The 27,676-nt window shown below is 35.3% G+C and overlaps 2 protein-coding genes across 2 annotated transcripts; both read right to left on the bottom strand.

Moving 5' to 3' along the window:
* Positions 1-3,155: 3,155 nt before the first annotated feature.
* On the bottom strand, positions 3,156-6,245 carry LOC143563671 (cytochrome P450 734A1-like). Its single transcript, XM_077051164.1, has 5 exons — positions 5,913-6,245; positions 4,659-4,882; positions 4,312-4,553; positions 3,830-4,205; positions 3,156-3,677 (listed from the first exon to the last, which is right to left on the bottom strand). The coding sequence occupies exons 1-5, from the start codon at positions 6,202-6,204 to the stop codon at positions 3,216-3,218; spliced, it is 1,596 nt and encodes a 531-aa protein (XP_076907279.1). The 5' UTR covers positions 6,205-6,245; the 3' UTR covers positions 3,156-3,215.
* Positions 6,246-9,663: 3,418 nt separating this feature from the next.
* Positions 9,664-10,569, bottom strand: LOC143563672 (zinc finger BED domain-containing protein RICESLEEPER 1-like). Its single transcript, XM_077051165.1, has 3 exons — positions 9,982-10,569; positions 9,895-9,909; positions 9,664-9,699 (listed from the first exon to the last, which is right to left on the bottom strand). Exons 1-3 carry the CDS (start codon positions 10,567-10,569, stop codon positions 9,664-9,666), a joined length of 639 nt encoding a protein of 212 aa, XP_076907280.1.
* Positions 10,570-27,676: the final 17,107 nt, after the last annotated feature.

Below are 27,676 nucleotides of genomic sequence, written 5' to 3'. Positions count from 1 at the left end.
TTTTTACAAATGTATTAAATTGCATAGCGTACTTTTTTGCTAAACAGGTCTTATTGTGTCAAAGCAGGTGCCCATTACGACGGCAAAAACATATGGTGTTTAAAGGTATTGTTTTATTGAGTTTTTTTACTAAAATATGGGTGGGGAAAGCTATTTACCTAAATGGGTTATTTGAAAAGTATTACCAAATTAGGTGTTTCTTTATAAATTGATCTTTTCTTACTCCCAAGCTTATTATATAAAATAATTATATTCCAAATTTCTATATAAAGACATAGATAAAAATGACTTAATTATAACAAACTTTTATTTTTCGTTTTGTTAAGAAGAAAAATATTCAAAAAAAAATGTTTTTGGCAACTGTTTTTCATATTCGTATTTTTCTATGTATTTTTCAGAACATACTTAAAACAAAAGGTATTTTTTTAGTTTTTTAGTGGCTTTATTTTTTTTAATTGCCATATTACTGTTATTTTTATTGTTTTCTTCTATTTGAGTTATTTGTTATTGTTTTCTTCTATTTGAGTTATTTGTTTATATAGGAGTGTTTAAAAATTGAATTGGACTTAATATTGATATTGATACAGATGTTGTATAGGAGTGTTTATCAGAATGTTGAGAAAAACAAACTATAAACAACCACACATTCTATTTTTTTACATTTGGTTAGTGAAAATGTAAGTTTTTTTTTTGCGTATATTACTTATATTAAAAAGATGAAAATTAATTTTTTTAAAGAAATAAAAAATTATTATACTAAAACATATCTTTTGATCAATAAACATCTCCAAAGTTCTTTTTCTTATCTAAAACAATTGTATTATTATTCATAAATATGTTGTACCGCTAGTAAAAAAAAAGTTAGAGGAAAAAACAATAAACGGTAAGGCAATGAAAGACAAAAAAAAAGGAAAAAGAAAAATGAAACGAACCAAAAATGATTTTTATTATTAATTGTTTTGGTTTTAGAAATAAAAATATGAATATAAGAAGCGCACAATTTCCAAAAACTTTGCTGAATCTTTTTGTTTTGAGTTAATAGCCATTTTCGTAACTGTGGTTTGCTACTTTCGCCACTTTAGTCCAAAATTTGAAATTTTATCAATTTAGTCCTTATAGTTTTATACATTAGTCAATTACGTCCTCTCGTCTAACGGCTTCCAACTATGCCGTTAGTTTAAGGGGTATTTTGTCTTTCTCCTGTTTATGTTTAGTTAATGGTCAGTTTCGTCCCTGTGGTTTGATACTTTTGCTACTTCAGTCCAAAGTTTGAAAATTTTTCAATGTTTTGTTTAATTTATTCAGTTTTTTTATTTTTTATTTTTTTTTTTTGCTACTTCAGTCCATGATGGAATTCATTGGTAAAGTCAGGGTAATTCCCTAAAACCGAACTATAGCGAAAAAACTAAAATCGTTTCTCTAGATTAATGCATAATAGTTAGGGTTTAGAGATTAACATATCGTAGCAAACATCTGGGTTGAAATCAACATCAGGAGATCGAATATCCCGCATTTCCATGTTTGCTCAAGAAATCGATGCACTAAATCGCATGTGTGTTCTTCAAATCGTGGTATTGTTCTTGAATTCATCGAATTCAACCCTAGAATTGTAGTCGATATGAAGAATTGAAGAACAACACCACGATTTGAAGAACACACATGCGATCTAGTGTATCAATTTCTTGAGCAAACATGGAAATGCGGGATATTCGACCTCCTGATGTGATTTCGACCAAGATGTTTGCTACAATATGTTAATCTCTAAACCGTAACTATTATACATTAACCAAAGAAACGATTTTAGTTTTATCGGTAAAGTACGGTTTTAGGGAATTACCTTGACCACTTTACCAATGAATTCCACCATGGGGGAGAGTTTAGAAAATGTCTAGAAATTAAATACGAGGGGAGTATGATTATTGTTATCGACAGAGTAAACGTAAGCCTGTTTTGGTCGATGCTCGATGGTTTGGGCTTGGATTATGCTCTTAAGGGCTATAGACAGAAAAAAAAAAAGAATAAATTAAACAGAAAATTGAAAAATTTTCAAACTTTGGACTGAAGTAGAAAAGTATCAAACCATAGAGACGAAACTGACCATAAACTAAACATAAACAGGAGAAAAACAAAAATGCCCCTTAAACTAACGGCATAGTTGGATGCCGTTAGACGAGAGGACGTAATTGGCTAAAGTTTAAAACTATAAGGGCTAAATTGACAACATTTCAAACTTTGAACTGAAGTGGCAAAAGTAGCAAACCACAAGGATGAAATTGGACATTAACTCTTTTGTTTTAAACGAAATAAAAGATAAAAAATTTTATCAGCGTTTTCTATATAGAAATTATTTTATTTAATGAGAATGGAAGTGTGAAAAGATAAGTTTATGAAGAAAAAACTATTTTGATAAATAATTTTCAAATAACCCATTTCAATTTACTTTTCTCACTTTCTCCATTATGATAAAATAAAGCTCTTGTTTTATTTATATTATGTATTTGAATTAATATTAACCTTATATTTCTTTTTCATTTAAGAAGAAATTATTTTAATTAAAAAACAAGTTCATCATTTTCTATCCATTGAGGAATCTGTAATCTAAAGATATAAAATTATATTTGATAAATGATTCAATGTTCATATAAATAACAAACAAAATACTTTACTCAATAACACATCAGATATCAAACCAAGAAGACATAACCTCGTATTTACAAAATTGTTGTTAGAATTAAGAAAAATGTACACTACATCCACATGAGGAAACAGATTTCTAACTAGCCAAGGATAAAGTTACGTGCCCAAAATCCAAACTTCACGGGTTAGTATTGCTATTTTAGTGAACAAATAGGGAACGAATAAAAGAAACATACTTTTACTTGCCTCATCTTCCAACACTTTTTGCAAATTATTAATTTGCAAAAAGGTCTTAAACTTTTCTTTTTTTTTCTTTTATCCTTTTTCAAGATAAAAAATATATATGTACAATCTCATACCATGTGTTCTCAATGATGTGACACGATAAACCAAATAAACTAGTATAAATGACATGTTGTCACTTATAACAGTTTAATCAGTTTAATGTATCATGTCGATGAAATAACATGATATAACGATTGCATTAGATAAATTCTATCTTTTTGATTATAGGGGGGTTGATCACGAGCAAGCATATGATTCACTCACACACATATGATATGTATAGTAAGGGCAATTTACAACCCTTGATCTTCTTTCGTGCTAGAATTGGACGATAGAGATTTGAAGATAATAGGAGCTCCATATTGGGGGTGAAGTAGCATCAGAACCGTTGGTGCATGTTGATACTTTGGGGACAGTCGAAAAGAAAATCTTTGTAATATGATGGCAAGTGTCAATTTTGCTTGCAACATGGCTAGATTTTGTCCAATACACATACGAACCCCGACCCCAAAAGGGATGAACGATAGCGGATGTTTAGCTGCACGAGCTATACCCTCTGAGAACCGGGCCGGGTTGAATTCATTAGCATCATTTCCCCAAATTGCTTGATCATGATGAACGGCCAGGATGGGAATGAGAAGCTCGGTCCCACCAGGGACCTTGCATCCTCCTAATTGTACATCGGTCTTGGCACGTCGAATTGACGCAACAATTGGAGGGTACAATCTCAACGACTCATTGAGAATCATGGTTAGCTGTAAATAATATAAAAGGAGAAAAAAAAGTTAAATTATTTGTTAATAGAAAAGATCATTGAAAAAGAGGATGGATAAAGGGTAGTTTGGTACTTTGAGTAGAAGACAAAACATAATTTTAGTGTGATAAAGAGAGGGGAGGGAAGTGGTACCATCTTAAGCTTGGAAACATCATCCTTGGTAGGGATGTCACGTGGTCCGCACACCTTCAAGACTTCATCACGTGCTATCACCTGCCACTGTGGGTGCATTGCTAGCAACACCGTCGTCCATGTCAGCAGATTGGACGTTGTTTGTTCTCCGGCAAAGAAAAAACTCTTGCACTCCTCCGCAATGTCGCGTGCCGTGATGGAGTTTTCGGATTCCTTTGAACTCGCCTGAATCATTAGCCCAAGTAAATCTTTAGGCCCACTTTCCATTCCTTCTTTATCCCAATTCTCCCTTCTTCTTTCAATCACCTTCATTAAACATTTCTTGATTTCCTTCTCTAGTTTCCAGGATTCTCTGTTTCTTGTGGTGGGTAAAAATCTAAAAACCAAAAAAATATATTATAAAACGGTGAAGAATTTTAAATAATTAAATACTATGTTTTATGAAAGTTAATTAAAATAAGGGAATGTGACACGACATGTACCTATAACCCGGGATCGTCACCTTTTGAAAGGCTTCAGAAGCCAAGACCATTTGTTGAGCCTGTAATTGAAAAATGTGTTTCCCATCTTCGTAGCTGCTACCGAAGGCGGTCCGGGTCACGGTCTCCTCGGTAAGATTTTGGTACCATTTCGAGACTTCGATTTCGACTTCATCGGTATTCGACATGTCCAACCATTTGTCCAACATTCTCACCACGCTACTCGTGGCCATGGGTACTAGCAACTACAATAACCGAAAAATAGATTAAATTATTGCTTTATTTAATATAGAATGGAAGTAATTTAATGTAATGATTGAAAATTGTTAAAAAGTAAAAGTAAGCTTTACTTTGAGATTCTCCATGTGAAAGGTGGGAGTGATGATTTTTCTATGAAGAGCCCATTTTTCACCTTTGAGACTAAGGAGTCCATCACCTTCAAGTTGTTTGATTAGAGGGTGTGCCTCATTTTTTTCATAGAATTCCGATTTCGAGCTAAATATCTCACGAATAAGGTCTGGTTCGGCTACTGTAAGTCGAACCGTGGGTCCAAACCATACCAAAAACGTTGGACCTACAAAAGAAAATGATACAAATAATAATAAATGCATCATTTAATGCAAGATAATAATTTTTATTTTTTACTTTTTTGTATAAATTTTTGCACCATCATGGTAAGTGGCATATAGCTAAAAGCGGCAAGCATCAAGTTAAACAAAAAAGGGTGGTGAGAAGGAAACAACACATGAGCCACTAATTTCATGAAGTTGTGAAGTTGTACTGCTAGAGAGAGAAAGAGAGAAGACAACTCAAGAACTATGCCACTATCAAACAGAGACAAGTTCATTATCAAAAGCCAGGCTTCCCACAAAAATCTAAAAGAATTATAAGGACACAAAGGGGAACACAAAAGGAAATGATAACTCCATCACTTTACATATAAAGTTTTCAAATATTTAAAATTTTTATCCTTAATTAATTCATAAGTTTTCACCTCATTAACATTCTTTATAATATATATATATATATATATATATATATATATTAAAATGAAGATGGAGAGAGAGATGGAGAGAGAAGAAGAATATATGCATCCAAGCTAAGGAGGTGGCCTAAAAAGCTACCTCCATTTGATGTCATGAATGCTATAAAGTGGACAAACATAAGAATTTATCTTCTTAAAAAAGACATCATCACATGAGGATATCTCCAAAATCCCATACACATAAGTGCTCTCATGGAATTTAAGTAAAAGAAGATACAAGAATGAGAAAAAGTGTGAACCCATGATGTTTTAAGTCTTAAAATGATCCCAAATTTGATAAAACAGAAAAATTGTCAAGACCCCATGTTCCTAATGACCAAGATCATGTAGGTCATGGGCTCAATCCTTCTTCTAGACCCCATTTACAACCAAATCATACCAAAGATTTGAACTTTGAAACTCTTTTAAACAAACCCTTGTCACCTTTGGGCTCACAAGATCATTTGGTTTCATGGGTTCAAATTCCTTTTTTCTTGACCCCGTTGAAGATATTGTCCAAAAAGACTCAATTTTATTTTAAGATTAAAAGATGGGAATTGAAGATCAAATATGAACATACCATAGATTTTCTTCCAATGATGGTAAAAAGAGAGGACTCTAGGGAGAATATTATGTGAAAAAGGCATGGGTTTGGAAGAAGCTTTCACCATTAAACTCACAAGCTCTTTGGCATTACCAATAAAGAAGCAATAAGGAGGTCCCCTTATTCCTTGTTTGGCAAAATGCTCTTCAATTTTCTTTGGTTTCCACCATAACAACACAAAAACCTTCACACCAAACACCATCACTATCAACAAAAACAACACCACTTTCAACCACCATTTCAAGAACAACATCATATCGTCTTCCATTATTCTCTCTTGAAAACTATGTTTCTTTCTTGAGAGCTTTAAAGGCAGCAGCTGCTTTTAAGGGCTTGAGAGAAGCTGCCTCTTATCTTCTTCTTTGGTTATGTTTGTTAGTACTTGACAGTGGTTTGTTCTCCTTTTTAATGCCACCAACAAGTTTAGAGAGAGAAAGTGTCTAGAGAGAGAGGGTGGGGTGTTGTTTGGCAAGGCCAACGCCGTAGGGGCCGCCATTGGAAATTTGGAATTATAATGGTCAACGGATGATAATTTTTATTATCATTTTATTCTTTTTAATTAATTTGTTATTTACAATATTACCCCTTGTCTTTTCTATCTAGGACTTTTTTTCGTGGATCTTGAAATTGAATCTTTGGATGACCTTTTCTTTTCACTTTCTAATATTTCAAAAGTTGCAAGGTTGGATTGTGAACAAAGAAATTTATATAAATAATCATATAAACAATAACATGCACTTTCAAAGAATTCATCAAATTTCTTATAAAATGTGGATATTTTATGATGAGCTTGAATTGAGAATATAAAGGCCAACTATCATATATTTTACAGATAAGTATAAAGAGATCTAAAACAATTTTCTAGTCACAAGTTGCAACAAGACAAAAACAAGCATATAATACAAAATATTACAACATATGCACATATTCATGTAAGGTTAAAAACAATTAAAAGACAACTCAAAAACAAAAATATTAATAACTAAATACAATATATGTGCATGTGCATGTTAAAAGATAAAACACAAAGTATTTTATTTTGTATACTTACTTTAGATAAATATGTTCATGCAACTTCACATGTAGAAAAAACTTTATAGACATCAAGTTGTTGTGTATGTCATCTCCTTTTTATCGCAACGACTAGGAGACTTCAGAGAATAACTAATTTTACAACAGGTGTGAGGGTGTCGTGAAAATCAATACCTTCTATTTGGGAACTCTTTGTAACGCCCGTAAATTTCGTTAATCGGCTCGATCGTTTATAAATGTTTGTTTAAAATCCGGGGTTTCGTCTTTCTAAATTAGAGCCTTGTAATACATTTTAAAAATCCGTCTATCCATCCTTTTGCTCAAAACATCGCCTCTTATTACTTAAAACGTTAGATTAGTATGTAGCACCCGACATTTTCGTTTATCGGCATGAGCCATTTGTAGAGTTTGTATATCTTTCGGGATTGAGTTGGCATTCTTCGGGGACCTCCTTGTCATTCTCGTAAGTTAAATTATTTAATCTTTCATCGAAGTTATTACATTGTACAAGTTTGAAGGGCTAGAGTGTAATTATTTTATCATAACATCAAAAAAACCCTAGCCTCCCTCTTCCTTGGCCGATCGGAGTAGAGAGCAGACCATTGGGACTCGTTTTTTTCTTTTTGCAGCCAATTCCAAGTGCCAAACTTCAATTCAAGGTCGGTCCTACCCTAATGCAGGTCCTTTTCACCATTAAACACCTTGTTGAGCATGTTAGGGTTGAGTTTTGATTTTATCAATTTCTGACAGATTCGTACTCGTTTATTGCTCGGTCTATAACTTGATGAAATAATATTTTTTTTGATCGATTCTTGTTTCTATGATGTTCTACTTTGAGTCTAGTTTCCAGAAAGGTATAATACGTAATTTTTGGACGAGATTTGAATACTTTTTTTGAATTTATAAGATCGAGTGTCAAAGCTGATGCGGGATGACGGATTCTGGTCTGTCTTCCCGACATCATATCCTTTTTTTGACAAGTCTAAATTCATTGGTTCCACTTCTGGAAGTTAATATTTTGAGTTAGGAACCAAACCCAATTGGAATCGTTTAATTTGGCTGGGTAATGAATTTTATAAAAATAAAACCATTTTGTTGCGCACTGAAATAGCTGTACATAACTTTCTGTGTTGGAGGAATTTTTAAGATTTTTGTATCCACTAGAAAAATATAATAAACATATTTTTGTAGACTTAAGATATTTATGCAACTCTGGTAAAAATTTAATAGTTTAATTACATGGTTTTCCTATGTAATAAAATACATCTTTGCATGCTAAAATATGCATGTTATATTCGTTATTGATCGATAAGTTTGTTTTAGGCTTAACCGGTGGCTGCCCTTTCTCGCATCTTTTGGGCTGTTATAATTGAAGTTCGTGCTCCATCATCTTTTTAGGTATGTCTAGTGTAATATACTTTAGTATCATGAGTTTTGACATTCGTTAGATTGGTTAACTGTTCATGAAGTGAAAACTAGGTTTCGGTTGTCTAGTTTGTCAATTGTTGCGTCTAGCGCGTTGTTTGAGGGAATTAACAACCAATTCGGATGTTGTAGTCTCGGTATGATTTGTTGGCTGTGAAAAACTATATTTTTATGTTATTGGGCTGAATTGGTTGTCGGTTACTCAAACGAGTCGGTACTTTTAGTTAGTAATCTTTGTGTGCAATCCGATAGGCTTGTAAACTGTGGATTGGCTTTGAGGTTCTCAAACCCTTTGGTATTTGTGTGGCTCGTCTCAGGTGAGTTCATGATGCCCCTTTTTAACCTTTTTACGTTTTGGGCTAGCATACACACCTTATTATGATTTTAACCGATTTTATTCCTTTAAACTATTGGGTTGGTATTGTATGATCTTGTTTGTGGTTATGCCTTTAAGAAGACATGTGTAAATTATATTTTATGCATTAGGATATTTTAGACTCGTTATAGGGTCATATATCCCTTAAGGTTATGCATATTACTTGGGCTCTAAGCCTCGAGGTTGTTATTAGGCTTAGTATTGAATGCCTGGGTTATCCATTATTTATGGATTGTATGTGGTGAGATTGTTGGTTGGATGTTTGAATTAGATGTTTGTATGTGTGTATGTGAATGTGTATGTGATGGTAAACTGTGACCGGGTCAAATATATTACTCGGGGAGGACCCGGGGTGAGGAGGCCCGTGTTGCATGTTTATGACCCGGCGGGTCAAATATATTACTTGGGAGAGACCCGGGTAGGGGTGCAAACGAGCCGAGCGGAGCCCGAGCTATGCACTACTCGAGCTCGGCTCGTTAAGATTTTCTGAAGCTCGAGCTCGAGTCGAGCCCATGTTTTCAGGATCGAGCTCGGCTCGTGTTGACATCTTAGAGCTCGGGATCGGCTCGATAGGCTCGAAAAACCCTTTAAACGAGCCCAGGCTCGGATTAAGCTCGCCAAAGCTCGACTCGATAAGCTCGATTTAGCATTAACTAGCGCAGTGATAAATAGAGACATGCGATTTGAAACTTGAAAGTCTCATATAAAAGTTAACATAAAAAGTTAAACCAAAATAACCATACAAACGACCAAAATAAGTCCAAATAACCATACGAACATACAAAACCAACAAAAATAAACATAAGAAGTAGCGAGAACAAGCTAATGTTTTTTTTAGAAAAAGCCATAACGACCATCCAAATTTCTCATCTTCTCCAATTCCATAGCCAATATTCAAAAAAAGTCCCGAACCACTAATTGAATAAAAACCTGAAACAATAAATCAACAATATATTCAATAATTAAATTATAATAACAAACAAATTTCAACAAAGTTTACCACAAGTCTACAACATAATGTAGGTACAATTTAGTTTTGTTTAGTCAATATGTAAGTTTTAACCAAACAATTTATTCAATATGTGTACCTTTATTTTAGTTTTGTTTTCCACTTGGTAATAAAACCTCTGCGTCATCCTTCTACAAAAACAAAGACCCAAAGTCAATACTTTAAAATAAATAATCATATATGTTTTAAGGTTTTAAATTTACCTTTAGCTTCTTCTTTATTTCATACATTTGCCTAATCCACTCCCCTCCACAAATTAGCATTTCTACAGTAGAAGGCGATAATGTAGATCGATATGGATCAATAACTCTCCCTCCCGCGCTAAATGTTGACTCAGAAGCGACAGTTGAAACTGGAACTGCAAGTATATCCGATGCCCTCTTAGATTGAACAAGATATTTTAGCTTGTGAGTGTTCCACCAATCTAACACATTGAAGTTCATTTGTTCACGCCCTTTAATAGCACCTTCTTCGAAATACATTTTAAGTTCAGATTTGTTTGGCCTCACCACTTCAACATCTTTAAGAAACTCCCCAAATGCGTCCCATCCTGAACTTGATGCATTTTCATTAGGCGTTGAAATCGTGCTTCCTCCAGAAGATCCACTTTTACTTGTAGCATCTTTGATTGGTTCATCATACATCTTCAAATATTCTTCGTACATTTTAGTTAGTGCATCCAACACGTCTTCAATATTCTTCTCGGCTTCAGCTTGTGGGTATATCTTTGGGTAACAAAATTCAATATACCACTTTTTTAACCTGGGATCTAGCACTGCAGCTATGGCCATCAATAAGTGACACTCTCCCCGGTACTTATCAAACTTTTCCTTCATTTTTCAGTCATGACACGAATGAAATTACTCTCGGATAATACACTTTTTTCTAATGTTTCTTTGACTTTGTAAACCTCCATAAGGTATAAATTTGCAGCGGGATAATCACTACCAGATATGATATTTGTGCAATCCTTAAAAACCTTCAAAACTTCACACACATCTTTCACATTTTCCCAATATTTTTCGGTGGGTAAGTGTTTAAAATGTGGTTCGTATTCTGCATATCTAGAAAACAATATAAAATTAATAAAATATATACTCAATCATGGAATATAAAAAACATTGGCATTTATAAAACATACCTTGGAAAAACGTCTTTAAACTTCATAGCAAGAGATAGCATATCGTATGTGGAATTCCATCTCGTCGGAACATCAATTAGTAACTTTCTCTCACGCACTTGAAGTTGATGTGCAATAGTCGAAAACGTCTGACGCCTTGCCTCCGAATGATTTATATATTGCACAGCTTCACGAACCTCTTCAATGACGAAATCAATCTTTGAAAGACCATCTTTAACAAGCAAATTTAAGATATGTGCGCAACACCGAACATGAAATAACCTTCCACCACAAGGAAGTTTCTTAACTCTATCAAAGTTGGTTTTCAAAGTATTCACCGCCCTGTCATTGTATGAGGCATTATCCACGGAAATGGAGAAGATCTTTTTCTCAATTCCCCACTCCTTTAAACATTTGTAGATGCCTTCTGAAATATCAAGACCGGTACGAGGAGGAGGTACATGCACAAAACTTAACACACGTTTCTGCAATCTATGATGTAAAATTTCTAAAGTTAAAATTAATAAAATAAATATATGAAAGAATATATGCATATAGCATGTTAAAAGAAAGGAAAAAAAGGTATAGAGGTGTTCATCATACCTCCAATTCTGATCAATGAAGTGCCCGGTGATGACCATGTACTCAATTTTTTGGTGAGATGACTTCCAACAATCAGTGGTCAAACTAACGTTTGAAGCTTCGTTTACATAAGCTTTCAATTTTTTCTTTTCGTGCTCGTATACCTTAAAGCAATCTTCCGTTATTGTGGTCCTACTTACCTTCTCAAACATTGGATTTGACGTCTTCATCATGTATACGAACATGTCATCTTCAACAATGCTAAATGGTTGCTCGGTTGCCATTATCCAGTGTGCTATTGATTCCCTCATCTTGTTTGCATCATACTTTGCGTTAGGTGCAATAAAAGGAAACGACTTATTTAAACCCGTATCAACATCAACTGGCTGAAAATTTAGCAACTGATGAGTTCTTAAATATTGCTTTCGTTTCATGCAACTCTCCATGTGTCTTGTCCATGTTGATGTAGGCTTGCCTGTGCTTACAGACAAAAGTTTAGTGCAATGAATGCATTTAACTTTTTCCATCCCATTGGGAAGAGTCACTTCTTCAACATCCTCCCATACTTTTGCTTTCCTTGCATGTTTACGCTTAAGCAAGACATCATCTTTGTCATTGGGATCTACACTTGCAGTCTCATTAACATTTTGATTATGGGGTGCATCAAGGTTCTTATCTCCATCAAGATTAACGTAATCTTGTGCAGATTGAGATGGTTGATTTTGACCTTCTTGTTGCCTTGAATTTGATGTTGAGCCTTGCATTGTACTAAATCTTTTTTTAGTTCCTTGTTTCATTAATATAAAGATCTAATAACATCAAAAGAAAAACAATTGTCATGACTCATGAATTTAGAAGCCATCAACAATTCATCATTCATCAACATGCTATAACAGAAGCAATAATGCATTTTAATAATCACAACACCATCTAGAAAAAAATAAGCAAGTTAAAAGGACTTCTTACTTTTTTTTTACCTTAACAGTAAGTTTTTCATAAATTAGACCATTTTAGACTTTTAGTTAAAAACTTAGAATAAGTAACTTTTTGCGAAAACAACTCAACATTTGACTTTGGTATTCAATAGATGAATCTAAAAACATATTTCTTTTTTTACCGGATTGAACGAAAAGGACCAAGTAATTCCGTTTGATCATTGAAAAGATACAAGTCAATTGCTATATTGCTAGTTTATTATTCTATTTACTTGGACTTCTTTTAAAAAATAATAATTAAAAAGAACATGTTATATTGCTGTGAACAAGATAACACATGCATACAGCTACTGTTTGTTAACAACTTAACATATATGAAACCAATAAATGATTGAACAAAAGTGAATCTTTATAATTTATATAATAGCATACAATAAACAAAATCAAACAATTAAATGATATTAGTTTCAAACTGAACCTGGAACAGAAGCTAAGTGATCCTTAATTAGTTCTAGACTTCTAGGGCGGAGGGTTGAATGTTTGATTGCCAACATTTTGGAAAAGATGGATAAGGAAACACAATCTTCCTTCTGGAGTTTTGATGTCTTAATCCCTTAATATGTCGATTCAGTGTCTTGGGAGGCAAAGGGTTTGAATCTAGTATTACAATTAACAAGTTAAAAAGTGGGCCAGGAAGTTTTGTAATGGGCTGAATCATATTATGTGGGCTATAATGTTGGAAAAGAAGTAATATTATGAAAAGCTCGATAAGGCTCGACGAGCCCAACGAGCTTAACATGTTGGGCTCGGGCTCGACAAATAAATGAGCCTTTTTTATGGCTCGGGCTCGGGCTCGACAAGGCTCAGCTCATTCGAGCGTTTTAACGAGCCGATCTCGAGTAGCTCGCGAGTAGCTAGGCTCGTTTGCACCCCTAGACCCTGGGTGAAGAGGCCCGCCGTTCTATAAACCGTGGTCGGGTCAAATATATTACTTGGGGAAGACCCGGGGTGAGGAGGCCCGTATCACGTGTTTGGTATGTTAAACCGCATGTTTGCATACGGATGGATGGTGATCTTGGCCGGGCCAAACTATACGACTCAGGTTCTTAAATCCTGTGGCGGGCCCTGAAAAGCCCGTGAGGGGGGAGGCTCGTGTGGTATGATCATCATCAGATGTTACGTGTTTGGGTTGTACGTGTGCTCGACCCTGAATGTTATATGTGGATGTTATATATATATTGTTATATATATAGGGATGTACTTGGAAGGATGTTGATATATATATCTTTTGTATATGTATGTATGAGAATGTTTAGTCTTTGGTAACAATGACTTAATGGATGCACTCTTTTTACTTAAAGAAAAAACTTCTGGTATTGTTAGTGCACGGATTTGGTGTCCGCAGCTGTTCGAATAGGATAGGGGTTGTTTAATCTTTATATTAATGTATAAAGGCACATTCGCTATGGATGTTTAGCGAATGGGCCTCATTCGTTAAAGACTAGACATATTCGTTAATGTAAGAGCTCATTCGTTACTACTGTGTAACGAATGGAGGCTCATTCGTTAAAGTAATGCCCATTCGCTAAGGATGTTTAGCGAATGGGAGGTCATTCGCTATGGGAAGCCTCATTCGTTAGTAATGTTAACGAATGAGAAGGACTTCCTATAAATAGGCCTTCCCTAGTGAATGTGCAAAGAGACCTGTGCCATATTTATCCCCTGTAACGTTATGCTGCCAGATTCTCTCTAGGCTTAATGTATTGATCTCCATTAACGTATTGAATGAACACGACTTAACGTATCGATTTGCGACTAGTTCCTAGGCTCATAAAACGTTCGTATAACGTTTCTACAATTGGTATCAGAGCCGGCAGTTGCTCGTGATACGTGTTCTTCGTGTTCTTCAAGTATAATCGGATTTGGACCGAATTCATTGATTGATTGATTGAATTGATGATGAATTCGTGTTTAGAATGCAAATCCGAAGCTATGTAATGTATTCAATTGGTTAATCATGGCAAATTGAAGAATCTTCCATTGATGATTAAGTTATGGTTAGATTATGATTATATCAGATTTAGTGCTTAAATGACGAATTGGTTGTTAAATTTGAGTTCCTGATCAAAATCCGAGCATACGGATATATTCTGGTGCTGATTTGATGAAGATTTGAAGAATTTGCCATTGTTACAGCTTGAAGATACGCGTTTTCCGGCGAGATTCGTTTTTCCGGCGTCTACAGTAACTACCAACAACCCATTCGTTAATTTAAACTCATTCGTTACGGAGGTTTAACGAATGAGTACATTCGTTGGAATTTAACGAATGTGAACTTCATTCATACACTGTTCATACGAATGAGGTGTTTAACGAATGAAAACTCATTCGTCTACTGTTCATACGAATGAGGGTTTAACGTATGTGGTTATTCGTTAATAAGTTAACGAATGAGACCCATTAGTTCAAATGTAACGAATGTGGTTTAACGTATAAGACATTCGTTATGGAGATTAACGAATGAGACCCATTCATTCAAGAGTAACGAATGTGGATGGATGCTGGACGAATGTGCTACTGTTGTAGCGAATGAAGACCAGGATAACGTATGACGATTGTAAAAAAAAAAAAAAAAGAGTATTTTCGGAAAATTTTCTTAAACGAAATTTTTTAGGGATATTTTAAATATACGTGATACTCTTCTAGCAAATTTTGGTGACATATTTTTCGGCCGACTTTTCACGCATATCGAGGGGCCGAGGGGGAGTAACCGACTAAGTTAACGAGAATTTTCTTGAAGATTTTTGAAGAATTGTTCAAGACCTTGCCTAATTTGTCAAGAAAAGGGGGAGATAAAACTTTCAAAGAGCTTATTGGATCGTTATCTTTCTATCTTCGCAAGTGTTTCTTGAAAAATTACTGCAATTCGGGTGGTAATTCGTGATTGCAAAGCTATGTTTGACCGAGTTCAAGACTGTGTTTGTTCTTCCATTTGTGATTGATTTGTTCAAGATTGAAACCTGACTATGTGGGATACGAGTGTCTGTCCGATTACTTCTTTCTGGGGGACTTTGATCCTGACAATGTTGGCTACGAGTATTCGGCGGATTGCTTATGTTGAAGGGGACAATTCTTGAATGGGTTGATCTGATTGAGGAATATACGAGTCTTGTCATCTGATTGAAGAATATGATTGTTCGGGATTGATTAACGAAGGTTGGAACTCTGAATCATATGCCCAAAGCATTAGCGCATCTAAGAGTATTGGTTGCCGAAGAGATTCAAAGAGTTATATTTTAGGATACACGTTATCGAGAGAGTGGAGACCGTTGTGAAAGATGTGGAATGATCGAGTTTTTCATGAAGATGTGTGATGAGGTTAAACGTAAAGACATTTGTACTTTACCGGTGCGACAGATAGCCGATGACTTGCTGCTAATTGATTCGTTTGATTAAACCATATCATATGACAGTTGGATGATCAAAATGATCACCTGGACATGCTTGTTTGAGGGGGAGATCTATACGAGTCGCTACAAGTTGTTGGTTTTCTTACAAAGAGTTATATTTTGTCTGTTTGCTCAAGCCCGAGAATCATCAACCAAGGGGGAGGTTGGTTGTACGGCTGATGATATGCAATTAAAGTATTCACGGTTAAAGTATTCGACTTTAACGTATTCGTTGTTAACGTATTTGACGTTAATGTATTGGTCGTTAACGTATTCGTCGCTAAAGTATTGAAGGTTAACGTACTCGACGTTAAAGTATTGGATGCTAAAGTATTGGAAAGCATTCGAAAGCTACGGTCAAGGGGGAGTTTGTTAGTGCACGGATTTGGTATCCGCAGCTGTTCGAATAAGATAGGGGTTGTTTAGTCTTTATATTAATGTATAAAGGCACATTCGCTAAAGATGTTTAGCGAATGGGCCTCATTCGTTAAAGACTAGACATATTCGTTAATGTAAGAGCTCATTCGTTACTACTGTGTAACGAATGGAGGCTCATTCATTAAAATAATGCCCATTCGCTAAGGATGTTTAGCGAATGGGAGGTCGTTAGTGATGTTAACGAATGAGAAGGACTGCCTATAAATAGGCCTTCCCTAGTGAATGTGCATAGAGAACTATGCCATATTTATCCCCTGTAACGTTATGCTGCCCGATTCTCTCCAGGCTTAATGTATTGATCTCCATTAACGTATTGAATGAACACGACTTAACGTATCGATTTGCGACTAATTCCTAGGCTCGTAAAACATTCGTATAACGTTTCTACAATTCTTGAAAGAACCTGGATACAGATCTAGATCTTGATAACAACGATACACATGTTGATTGATATACGATTAAGCTGGAATACGTTATGGAGAGGACAATTTGACAGAGTAACGAGAGAGAATGATCATTGAACTGAAAACTTATATTTCTTTAATAAGTTACAGCATATATATATAAGGGATGACCACATTCATTAACTTAACAGTTAATGAATGTGTCATTCGTTACATTAATCATACGAATGAACTCCTCATTCGTTAATACTTTAACCTATAACGAATAGCCCTCATTCGTTATCTCATTCATTAATCTGGGTTAACGAATGAGCTTACAATTAGACGAATGTGTTACATTCGTAACAGGGTAACGAATGTAACATTACATTAGAGGAAATGGCTCATTTAGCCATATTTACATTAAGACCCCTATACTTTATACTAAATACATTAATGCCCTGATAAAGACTGAGACGTACAAAACGTGTATCAACAAACTCCCCCTCGTCTCTAGCTCTTTATCATACTTTAGCGTTGAAACATCTTTGTCTTCCAATCAACGCAGCTATGAATCTTGTAAGCGTAGCAGACACGAACCACTCTCTGAAACTGCATAGCAAGATCATAATCCTTTACATTAGCAAATCTGATCTGACTTGTGAACAACGCGTCGTTGTCTGACTCGGATAGATTGACCAGCCACATTTGATCAATTACACGTAACGTCTTCGTGTGTGACCCCTGGCCATAAACAATAACCGCTTCACCTGTACGATTATCATAATACCAATAATTAAATGTCTTCCATTCGTTATGCACAACGGAAGCGAATGTCTATATAGCGAATGAGATAACTCATTCGTTACATTTAAATAACGAATGGCCTTACATTCGTTAAACATGTTAACGAATCACCAATACTCTATAACAAAATTAAATAATCATTAAAAACCAAATTAGGTTTTTCAAATGAATTAAATTAATCAATTAAATCCAAATTAGGTTTTAATTGGATACATTAAACTTCCCGATCAACAAACATCGGTACTAATTAATTTAAACGGATTTTTACGTTAAAAACATCAATTGTTACCAATTGAAAATACGTTAAGCACGATTTAACTTCAAATTTTGTTCCGGGGTTTAACTCTTTTTTCTTTTCTCAATGATTAATTCGCTAGCTTGGCAAATCGAAACTAAAGAAGAAGAAAAAAATATATAAAAAGAATATAAAATCTTTTTGTATATTTTGAAAATTTTCAAATAGCAGTAAATGAAAAGCAGTACATATTTTGTGAGTTGAGCAGGGAATCATATTGACTAATAACGTCTTGGACAACACTTCAATTTTGACATTATTATGCACGTAACCCAAGGATGATTGCAGATAAAATTGTCCACTTTAAACTTTAGACAGATCCATCCGTAACTTTACGATACATTTTAAAGTTCAATTAAGCACAAATCTTATGTGTACCCCACCTGTCAGACACAGTTTCATATCTCTTATACAGTGAATTTCACATGTACGTTTTTCAGTTTTCTTTGAATTGATTTGCTGTGACTCATACAAAAATAATAAACAGAAAATAAAGCAGAAAATTAAAATTTTCCCTTAAGATCGGTATTACTACACGCAGATAAGGTTCCATTTTAACAAAATAAAAAGATAAAAATAAGTTGAAGTTGTACAGGCCTTAACCTCCAGTTCAATACATGACTTTCACACATTTGTGCTTATAGTATACGTATAGGAGATCCAAAGCTTGTACGAAACACCAAGAAAATAAAGCAGAATATCCAAATCTTAACCCTCAGGTCGGATAATCTTATCGCGCAGGAGAGAATCCAAGATTTGAATAAAAATAAAGAAAAAATAAAGTTGAATTTCTTTGCAAAATTAAAAATAAAATAAAGCAGAATTTTCTTCAAAAATGAACGCATGCACTCACAGCAATCTTAAAATCTTTTGATACTTAATACAGATATTAACTATGCATCAAGATGTAACACCATTAGATTTGGCAAGCATTTAGGTTTATATCTTTTCAGCACTTATGCAATCTGTTAAACTTATCATACACATCATGCAATTGATCTTACAGCACTTTTTAGTCTACTTTATTCATGTGTTGAGGACCGCTAAGTCAATGTACTATCATCTTCCTTTGTTTTTGCTTCAAAACTCAATTTTGAGGAGCATTTTTCAATGTTTTTGGATTTTTCAATATTTGAATGTTTTTGGATTTTATAGAATTTTTCTGTACAAACGAAACCACACTATTTTTGTATTTTTCTATTTTTTCCCCCTAAAAACAGTAAAAAGTGAAATAACAAACAAAACAAAAAAAATGATCTAACCAAGCTTTTGAATTTCTGTGAAAGATTTTAAACCATTTATACCAAGCAAGTATTGAAAACGCGTTTTGTCAAAAGCTTTAGTATAAAGGTCAGCCTTTTGAAAATCCGTATGAATTTTATCAATTGATATTAATTTCTTTTCATAACAATCACGAATAAAGTGATAACGGATTTTAATATGTTTTGTTTTTGAATGTTGAACCGGATTTTTGGTGATAGAAATTGCAGCAGAATTATCAATAAAAATAGGAGTAGTAAGAAACTTCAAACCGTAATCCCGCAAATGTTGCTGGATCTAGAGAACCTGTGAACAGCAACTCGAGGCCGCCACATACTCCGCTTCGGCTGTTGAAGTTGAGACCGTTGTCTGCTTCTTACACTGCCAGGAAACAAACCGGTTTCCTAAGAATTGACATCCCGCCGTTGTCGATTTGAAATTGATCTTGCAACCTCCATAGTCCGAGTCAGTAAAGGCGGTGAGATCAAAGTTGTCGTCTTTAGGGTACCATAACCCGATGTCTGGAGTTCCCCATAGATAATGTAAGATACGCCTTACTGCTGCCAGGTGAGTCACTCAGAGACTCGATTGATACCTAGCACACAAACAGACAGCAAACATAATGTCCGGTCGAGAAGCAGTCAAAGACATGAGCGATCCAATCATTGCTCGACATAGGGTCGGATCTACAGCATCCTCCAATTCATCCGGTGATAAATTGTAACCCACGGGAAGAGGAGTAGAGGGAATTTTGCCATCGGATATCTTGAATCGTCTCAAGACATCGTTCACATATTTTGTCTGATGGATAAAGATCCCGGCGTCAAACTTGTGAACTTGCAAACCCAGAAAGAAACTCATTTCTCCCATCGAACTCGTCTCGAATTTTGTCTGCATTGTTTTCTGGAAGTCTTTGCATAAACTATCGTTTGTCGAACCAAAAATAATATCGTCCACGTAAATTTGGACGAGGAGCAGATCATCACCCATATTCTTGTAAAATAACGTACAATCCACAGTTCCCCTCTTGAATCCACTTTCAATCAGATGATCAGCCAACGTGCTGTACCAGGCTCTCGGGGCCTGATGCAAACCATACAGAGCTTTGTTTAAACGCAAAACACGCTCAGGAAAGTCTGGATCCTCGAAGCCAGGAGGCTGTTTCACGTACACTTCTTCATGAATTGCTCCGTTCAAGAATGCCGATTTTACATCCATTTGATAAATTTTGAAGTTTTTGTAGGCTGCATAGGCAAGAAATATTCGTATAGCCTCCAGTCGTGCCACCGGAGCATACACTTCTGTATAATCTATGCCTTCCTGTTGATTGTAACCAAGAACGACCAAACGCGCCTTATTTCGCACGATAACCCCACGATCGTCCTTCTTGCACTTAAAAACCCATTTTGTAGGAATCGCCTTTTTAACGCGATCGGGTTTGTCGATTAAGTCCCATACACCCAGTCTAACAAACTGTTGCAGCTCCTCCTGCATAGCTTCAACCCATGATGGTTCCTTGAGTGCCATTGCGACACTTGTTGGTTCTATCTGTGATAAAAAGCAGGTGTATTGTGCGATACTAAGGATACTCGAAGAGTGCAAATCCGCATAAGCACAAACAATCGAATCCTCAGTAGGAGATACATTATAATCAGATTGATCGTCACATATGTTAGTCAATTGGTGCCTTGTGCGAACCCCGTCGTTCACATCACCAATTATCTGATCCTGTGGATGTTACGAATGAATCCGTAAAATAGGATTCGCAGGAACAGATACATTATTACCCAAATTAGTAATATTCTCCTCCGCAGTGTCTAAAGATACAGATGATGAATCATCACTAATTAGAATAGGCTCGGTAGGTTCTTGAGCGTCATCTACCATTATAGACGATGAATCAACAAAATCAGCATAATCGGAAAATTCAGAAGCATCGTTTGACATTTCAGATACATTAGGAGAGTCACTTGCATCAACCGAGGAAAACCTTGGATTTGGAAGACATTGATCCTCCAAATACGATCTAACGAGATCTTCAGGTATATCAGTAACTGTTGATGTAAATGAATTAAATAATCGATCGTAATCGAACATCCAATCAGGTCTTGTACCAGTTGGTGGAGTAGTATAACTTTGACAATCAACGTGATACCACTCCTCTACGCAACCAGAAGAAAGATTGAAAATCCGTTTCTTCGGAGAATTATAACCCAAGAAATAACCTTCAAAATCTTTCTTATCGAACTTTCCAACATCTTTCTTCAACACAGTACATGGACACCCAAATGGTTCCAAATACTTTAAGTTCGGTTTACAATTATGTAGAAGCTCGTAACTAGTCTTCTTGAGCTTCTTTACCGTTAGTACGCGATTCAATGTGTAGCAAGCAGTATTCACAGCTTCGTTCCAGAATTGAACAGGTAGCTTTGAATCAACCAGCATTGTACGTGCAGCTTCAATCAACGTACGATTCTTTTGCTCAGACACACCATTCTGTTGAGGAACATAAGGTGCACTGAATTCCCGATGAATTCCTTTCTGTATACAGAATAAATCCAATACATTATTCCTGAACTCAGTTCCATTGTCACTACGAATTCGTCTCACTTTTAGGTTGTAAAGTGATTCGATCTTTGTAATAAGGTTTTGAATCAGCATAGGAGTTTGATCTTTCGATCCCATAAATAACACCCACGAATAACGAGAGAAATCATCCGTCACAACCAAACAATAAAAATCTCCAGCAATGCTAGCACGGTTCACTAGACCAAAGAGATCCATATGAAGTCGTTCCATAGGAGTAACGATATCGTTTAGTGATTTGGTTGGATGTGATTTCTTCTTTTGTTTCCTCTTCTTGCATGCAATGCAATGATCATTAAATTTGAAGTTCTTGAGGATACACCATTCACTAAATCATTTGTCATCAAAAAGTTCATTTTTCTTAAGTGAATATGTCCCATGCGTCTATGCCAAAGAATAGAATCTTTTTCCGTTGCTTTAGACACGAGGCAAGTAGAAGAGGGCGAAACTTTGATATCGTAACTCATGTCAAGTACATAAATATTATTTGATCGAGGTGATCGCATGACAACCATGTCTTCTGGGATTGTGAATCCTGGTTGAAGAATAACACATTCCTTGTCGGTAAAAATGGTGGTAAACTTCTTATCGCAAATCTGTGAAACACTCAATAGATTGTGATCCACCTTTTCACAATAATTAACCTTTTCAAACGTAATTCTACCGTTTGAAACTTCTCCATCTTTTGTAATCATCCCTCCTTGATTACTAGCAAACGCCACATAACCCCCTTGAATATCTTTAATGTTGTGCAGAAGGTCTATGTTACCGGTTATATGCCGAGAACATCCGCTATCCAATATCCATTTTTGAGTTGATACGGACCTAGATGTACCCTGCATAATCAAGTAAAATGATTAGTTCAAAAAGGCAGCCCAAGCCTCAGTCTTGGGCTCTCCCTTTGAAACCTTTGGAGAACTTAATAATTAAACACACGTGTTCGGTACTTGAGAATAAGTGGCAGTTTTCTTAGATTTCTTCTTAAGATAACCATCACGGATTCTTCCCGAATCTGTGTTTGAACAAATGGGTTGAGCACGGTCAACACATGCGTTCAATACATTAAGTGCATCAACCCGAATAACTTTCCTCGGATTGATGTTTGAATACATTATCAAAGAATCATCAACTTGATTTTCTTTTATGTTAGAAAAATAATTCGTTTTGCAAGTTGAATAATTTTTTATATTATCGATCTTTGCTTTGCATCGTCTTGAAACGTGACCCGGTTCACCACACTTGAAACATAGTCGAGAGTCTAAACTTTGTTGTGATGATGTACCGGTCGGTTGTGATAACAAAGTTTTCAGATTATCAGATTTAGGTGTCTCAAAAGTGACCTTCTTTGATGACACATGTTTTAAACCCTTTTTCGTTTTGTAAAATTCAAGATTTGTCAAATTTGATGAATTTTCCAAACCTGACGATTTGATGAATTTTATAGGTTTAAAAACATTTGTTTTTTGTTTTTGAACATTACTAGTTTTTGATTGAAGAAATTTCCTCTCAAGTTCAGTCATTTGAGTAGTTTCATCTTGAAATACACTTTCAATCAATTCTGGTTTAAGAAGATTCAATGGAACTTCTTTGTCTGAGAACACTTTTGAGAGACCTTTTAATTTAAATACTTTTCCAGTTGAAGTTTTCAATGGAGGATTAATAAATTGCATCAATTCCTCATCAGATACTGAAAGCTTGTCTGTGGAAGTTACATTAACATGTTCCTTTGGAATTACTTTAGGAAGCTCGTTAGGAACACTTGAATTGTTTAAAGAAACATTTGAAGATTTTGCATCATAAACAACTTTTTCAAAAATTTCTAGTTCACACAGAATGTGATTATCAATTGGAATGTCCTTATTTTTAACAATCACATCTGTTTCAGTCAACTTCTCAATTGAACCGTCCATTTCATTTTTGGTAAACACCTTTTTGCTTTCAACAATAACTGGTTCACGAGTCGGTTCACATGACTCAACATTTTCAAGTTTAAAAGTAGGCATATTTAAAGAATTTTCTGCCTTAGGAATGCTACTGTAATCTTGATTAAATGGAGGAGGAATTTCGACGTATCCCAAACCTGCTTTTCCGTTCTTTTTGTGTGAATAATTAACCTCAATTATCTCATTCAACAGAAAAGAAGAATCTCTGAATTTACTGAGTTTATGATTTAATTCCATTTTTTCTTATTCGAGTTTGGAAATGCAAGTTCGAAGACGAAGAATCTCCTTTAAATGTTGATCCACTTCAATAATTTTACAATGAACCTTTGCTTTAAGATCATGATTATTATCTGATAATTTCTGAATTTTCAGATTAGCTTGTTCAAACAATTTTGTTTTCTGCTTATAGCATTCCTTGATCGTAAAGTAATCATTAGTAAATGTATTGTTTTGAGTTAATGTTGTTTCAAGTTTGGCTTTTAACACAGCACACTCAGAACAATCCACCATTATTGATGCAGATTCATTTACATTACTTTGAGGTGTAAGACATACCTCATCAATCTTAGCCATGTAGGCATAAGATGCAGTTTCTTCAGGAGATTATTCTTGTGAAGATGACAGAGATTGATCACTGTCAGTTTCCGAGTCAGAAGAATCACTACCTTCTAATACATTATCGCTACTTGCATCCTCAAAATTCTCCACAGGCTCAACGATAGCAACGTTTGCCTGGTTTCCCAATAAACGCTGAGACCAATCAACTCCATCATTTACCAATAAAGCTTGAGTAACTGGAGATTTTTCTTGATCACCAGAGCCAGTAGTGTTACTTTTATCTTCTCTAGATGAAGACTTTGTAGAAGAACGATCAGAATTGCGTGAGACAGAAAAATCTTTCTTCGGCTTGTCACACTCTTTGGCAAAATGGCCAAATTCACTGCAATTATAACATTTGACTTTTAACTTATCAAATCCAACCCTTTTGTTCAACGTGGGAAGATCTTTTCCCGTTCGTTGCATGAATCTTTTAACCTTTTGAACAATCATGGCCATGTTCCACTTCAAATCCATAAGCTCAAGATCATCTGGGTCGATTTGATCATAGTCCTCATCTGTGAGATCACTCGTAGCAATCTTACTTCCCACCAGTTGTTCATATGAAGTCATGAACGCACATACAAAAGCGAACTGTTGTTTAGCTTCTTGTAAATTAACCTTGGGTAGGCTTGAAGTATGAGCATTTGAGTTTCCAGTTGCACCACTCGCCATGAAACATACATTAGGAGAATTATTTACGTTAGGACCCTCTTGAGATTGAGCAAAGAATGCATTAATAGGCACTGAGCTTGTCGGTAATGCACCACCATAAAGTAACGGATTCTGAGTTGATGACTGCTGATTTTGATTCTTAGGTGTGTCAACTTTTGCAAGGGGAAAATTATCCTCCACAAATTTCACCTTCCTAGTAACAAATTGTTTTTTGTGTTGAAGATCATAAATTTTATAGCATTTTGTGGCCAAGATCATTCTTCCTTAAATCAAACCTATTAAATCCCATACCCACAAGCTCAAGTTTACCAAACTCACTTCAATCAAACCCCACTCATGCAAGTTTTTCAAGTTCAACCTATTTAAGCTACAAATCCAACCACCTCAACGGCTCCAGTTCTTATGGATCCAACTACCTTAAGTGCTACAAGTCAAGTGAATCAAGTCAACCGCAACTGAAGCTTCTCGAAGTCTCTGAAGACTTTATTGCTTTCGTTACTTCTATGTTAAGTTATTTTGTCTTTTCCGTTTATGCATTGTATCAACTCTTTATTTATTTGTGGTATTTGATAATTTCAATTTGAACTATTTTGAGAGTTTTATCTTAGGAATAAAGTTTCTTTTATCAAGGTTAATTTCTTATGATTTGTACCTTTATCTTATTCTCTTATTCTCATTCATCAAGATTCATAATAACATCTGCTTCAAGAAATTCGTTTTATTTCTGTCTTCAAAATTCTACTTTTATAAGCAAAAGATGTTTTAGAAATTACACTGTTTTGTTAATCAAACTCGGACATTTATTTTTAGAAGTATTTCATACATCGAGTATCTTTTGGAATTATTTTTAAAGTTATCAAAATGTTTGCTTTCTTTCAAAATGATGGTTTTCAATGTTTTATAACCCACATAATGGAATGGGTTATGCGGACCATCCGACGTTAAGAGTAATTATGGTCCGGAACATAATTATCAAAGTCCCCTCATGGAAATCATAATGCGTACAATTATGTGTCATAGTCTAGAACCAAAAGTAGTCGGAGTAACGATACGGATGACAAGATGATAAGGACATGGTGGATAGCCGCTGGTACATCCTATATATAAGTGCCCTTATCGAATTGTTATTTGGAGCGTTGTCTCGATTATTAGAGGTTCTATGTTATGATATTTTCCTTAAAAGTTTAATGATTTTCAAAAAACGATTATGTTTTAGTTTTTCTTAATTTTGGGACGAAATTCCCTGAAGTAGGGGAGACTGTAACATCTCGGATTTTTTGTATTCGTATTCATTTGTATTAACCCGATCAAGGAACGTTTTGGATCCTTGTCATTAATAAAGTCAAACATTTATATGTATTCTTTAATGTATTTTCATTTTATACCCTTTAAGTGCTTAAAGTTGCTAATTCCTTGTTATAACTTTTAAATAATCAAGAATTAAGCATTTTAGGAAGTTCAGGGACTAGACTTGACAAAAATCAAAAGTTTACACATGGGTTCCGGAGCATCGCGCGGTGGCAAGCTACTCTTGTGGTCGCGCGCCTCCGTGGCTAACCTGTGTAGATCGTTTTGTTATTTATTGTTTCCTAGTTCGTTTTTGGCACGAAATCATTTATTCTTTAACTATATCAAGTGTTTTAAACCCCAAGAAATCTCACATATACTAAGTACATGCCCATATTCATTACCCATTCCTCAAGAATGAATTTTACTGCTCATTATATTGATTTGGTCATTAAAAGCATATTCGGTTTCTTAAACTAGTAAAATAACCATATTTGGTTCGTTTTAGTGTATCCTATATAAACAATACTTATATTATCTGCCACAAGCTTTCCCTGAACCCTAATTAAGCATTCCCAACCGTCACTTGATTCTGCCCATCATCATCCTGCTTGTTTTTGCTTTATTTTTTTGAAGATACAAGCTTTATTAGTTGACTTTGCTACCGTTTTGACCTTTGACTTCACTTTTCGGTTGATTCCTTCACTTTCCTGGTAAGTTGTGAACTGTAAAATCATTCATACATATTCCCTAGTCAATAACCTTCAATCATTTTTGTAGGTTCCTGGACGGATCGTACACGGGATGTCTCTAACAACGCAGGTGCGGAATCCCTGCGTAGGTAGATACGAGTGTAGAGTATGTAGAGATCGAACACACAAGCAATAAACCAACCACGTTATATTGATAACAAACACGTGACCCGAGGTCACCGTTACAGACTATGACACGTAACTCGGTTACTGAAAACTGAAACGAAAACCCTAAACCAACTCCCTAAACTGTTTTGTCTGAAACAGTATATAAACACGACAACTTCGCCACAGGCGAAGTTGTCAATAACTTCGCTGATTCAACAAGTTCGCCATAGCGAACTTGTTGACAACTTCGCGCATTACAAAACAAACATAAACAAAACATAATTACATTACAGACTCGATTACAAATGCTAGACTATGAACTACTGACATACATGTACCAACAGACTCCCCCTTGGCAGTAGCTTCATATCTTGATCTTCAAATCTTGAGTCTTGTAATCTTTACCTCTACGCGTGCGCCCCTTCTCTCACACATACCGACACTACCCTTTGATATTTCCTAGCTTGATCCTTCCAAGCAGGAATGTAGAAGATCTTCTTCTCGTTGAGCACTTTCAAATCATCCTTCGATAGATTAACAAGATGCATCGGGTCGTACACCCGAAGTACTTCTTGTTCATCCTCATCTTCCATTACCGCCTCAGCTGTCTCACAATCCACGTACCACCATTTTAAATCTTTTAGGACGTTCTTGGGCATAACTTTCATCGGTACTTCTTTC

Source organism: Bidens hawaiensis, unplaced genomic scaffold (assembly GCF_021521415.1).
Source record: "Bidens hawaiensis isolate Kalapana, Puna unplaced genomic scaffold, B.hawaiensis_p1.1 tig00021505_1, whole genome shotgun sequence".
In the NCBI taxonomy this organism is placed as follows: Eukaryota; Viridiplantae; Streptophyta; class Magnoliopsida; order Asterales; family Asteraceae; genus Bidens; species Bidens hawaiensis.
Note: the sequence above shows the minus strand (reverse complement) of the source record. Positions and strands in the feature narration are given on the sequence as shown.

What these genes read in the sequence shown, in the direction of transcription:
- LOC143563672 (XM_077051165.1), bottom strand. Translation starts at nt 10,569, where the DNA reads ATGGCCATAGCTGCAGTGCTAGATCCCAGGTTAAAAAAGTGGTATATT.
- LOC143563671 (XM_077051164.1), bottom strand. Translation starts at nt 6,204, where the DNA reads ATGGAAGACGATATGATGTTGTTCTTGAAATGGTGGTTGAAAGTGGTG. An exon ending in TCATTGGAAGAAAATCTATG is followed by an intron (nt 4,883 to 5,912) that starts GTATGTTCATAT and finishes TTTCTTTTGTAG; the next exon opens with GTCCAACGTTTTTGGTATGG. An exon ending in TTCACATGGAGAATCTCAAA is followed by an intron (nt 4,554 to 4,658) that starts GTAAAGCTTACT and finishes CGGTTATTGTAG; the next exon opens with TTGCTAGTACCCATGGCCAC.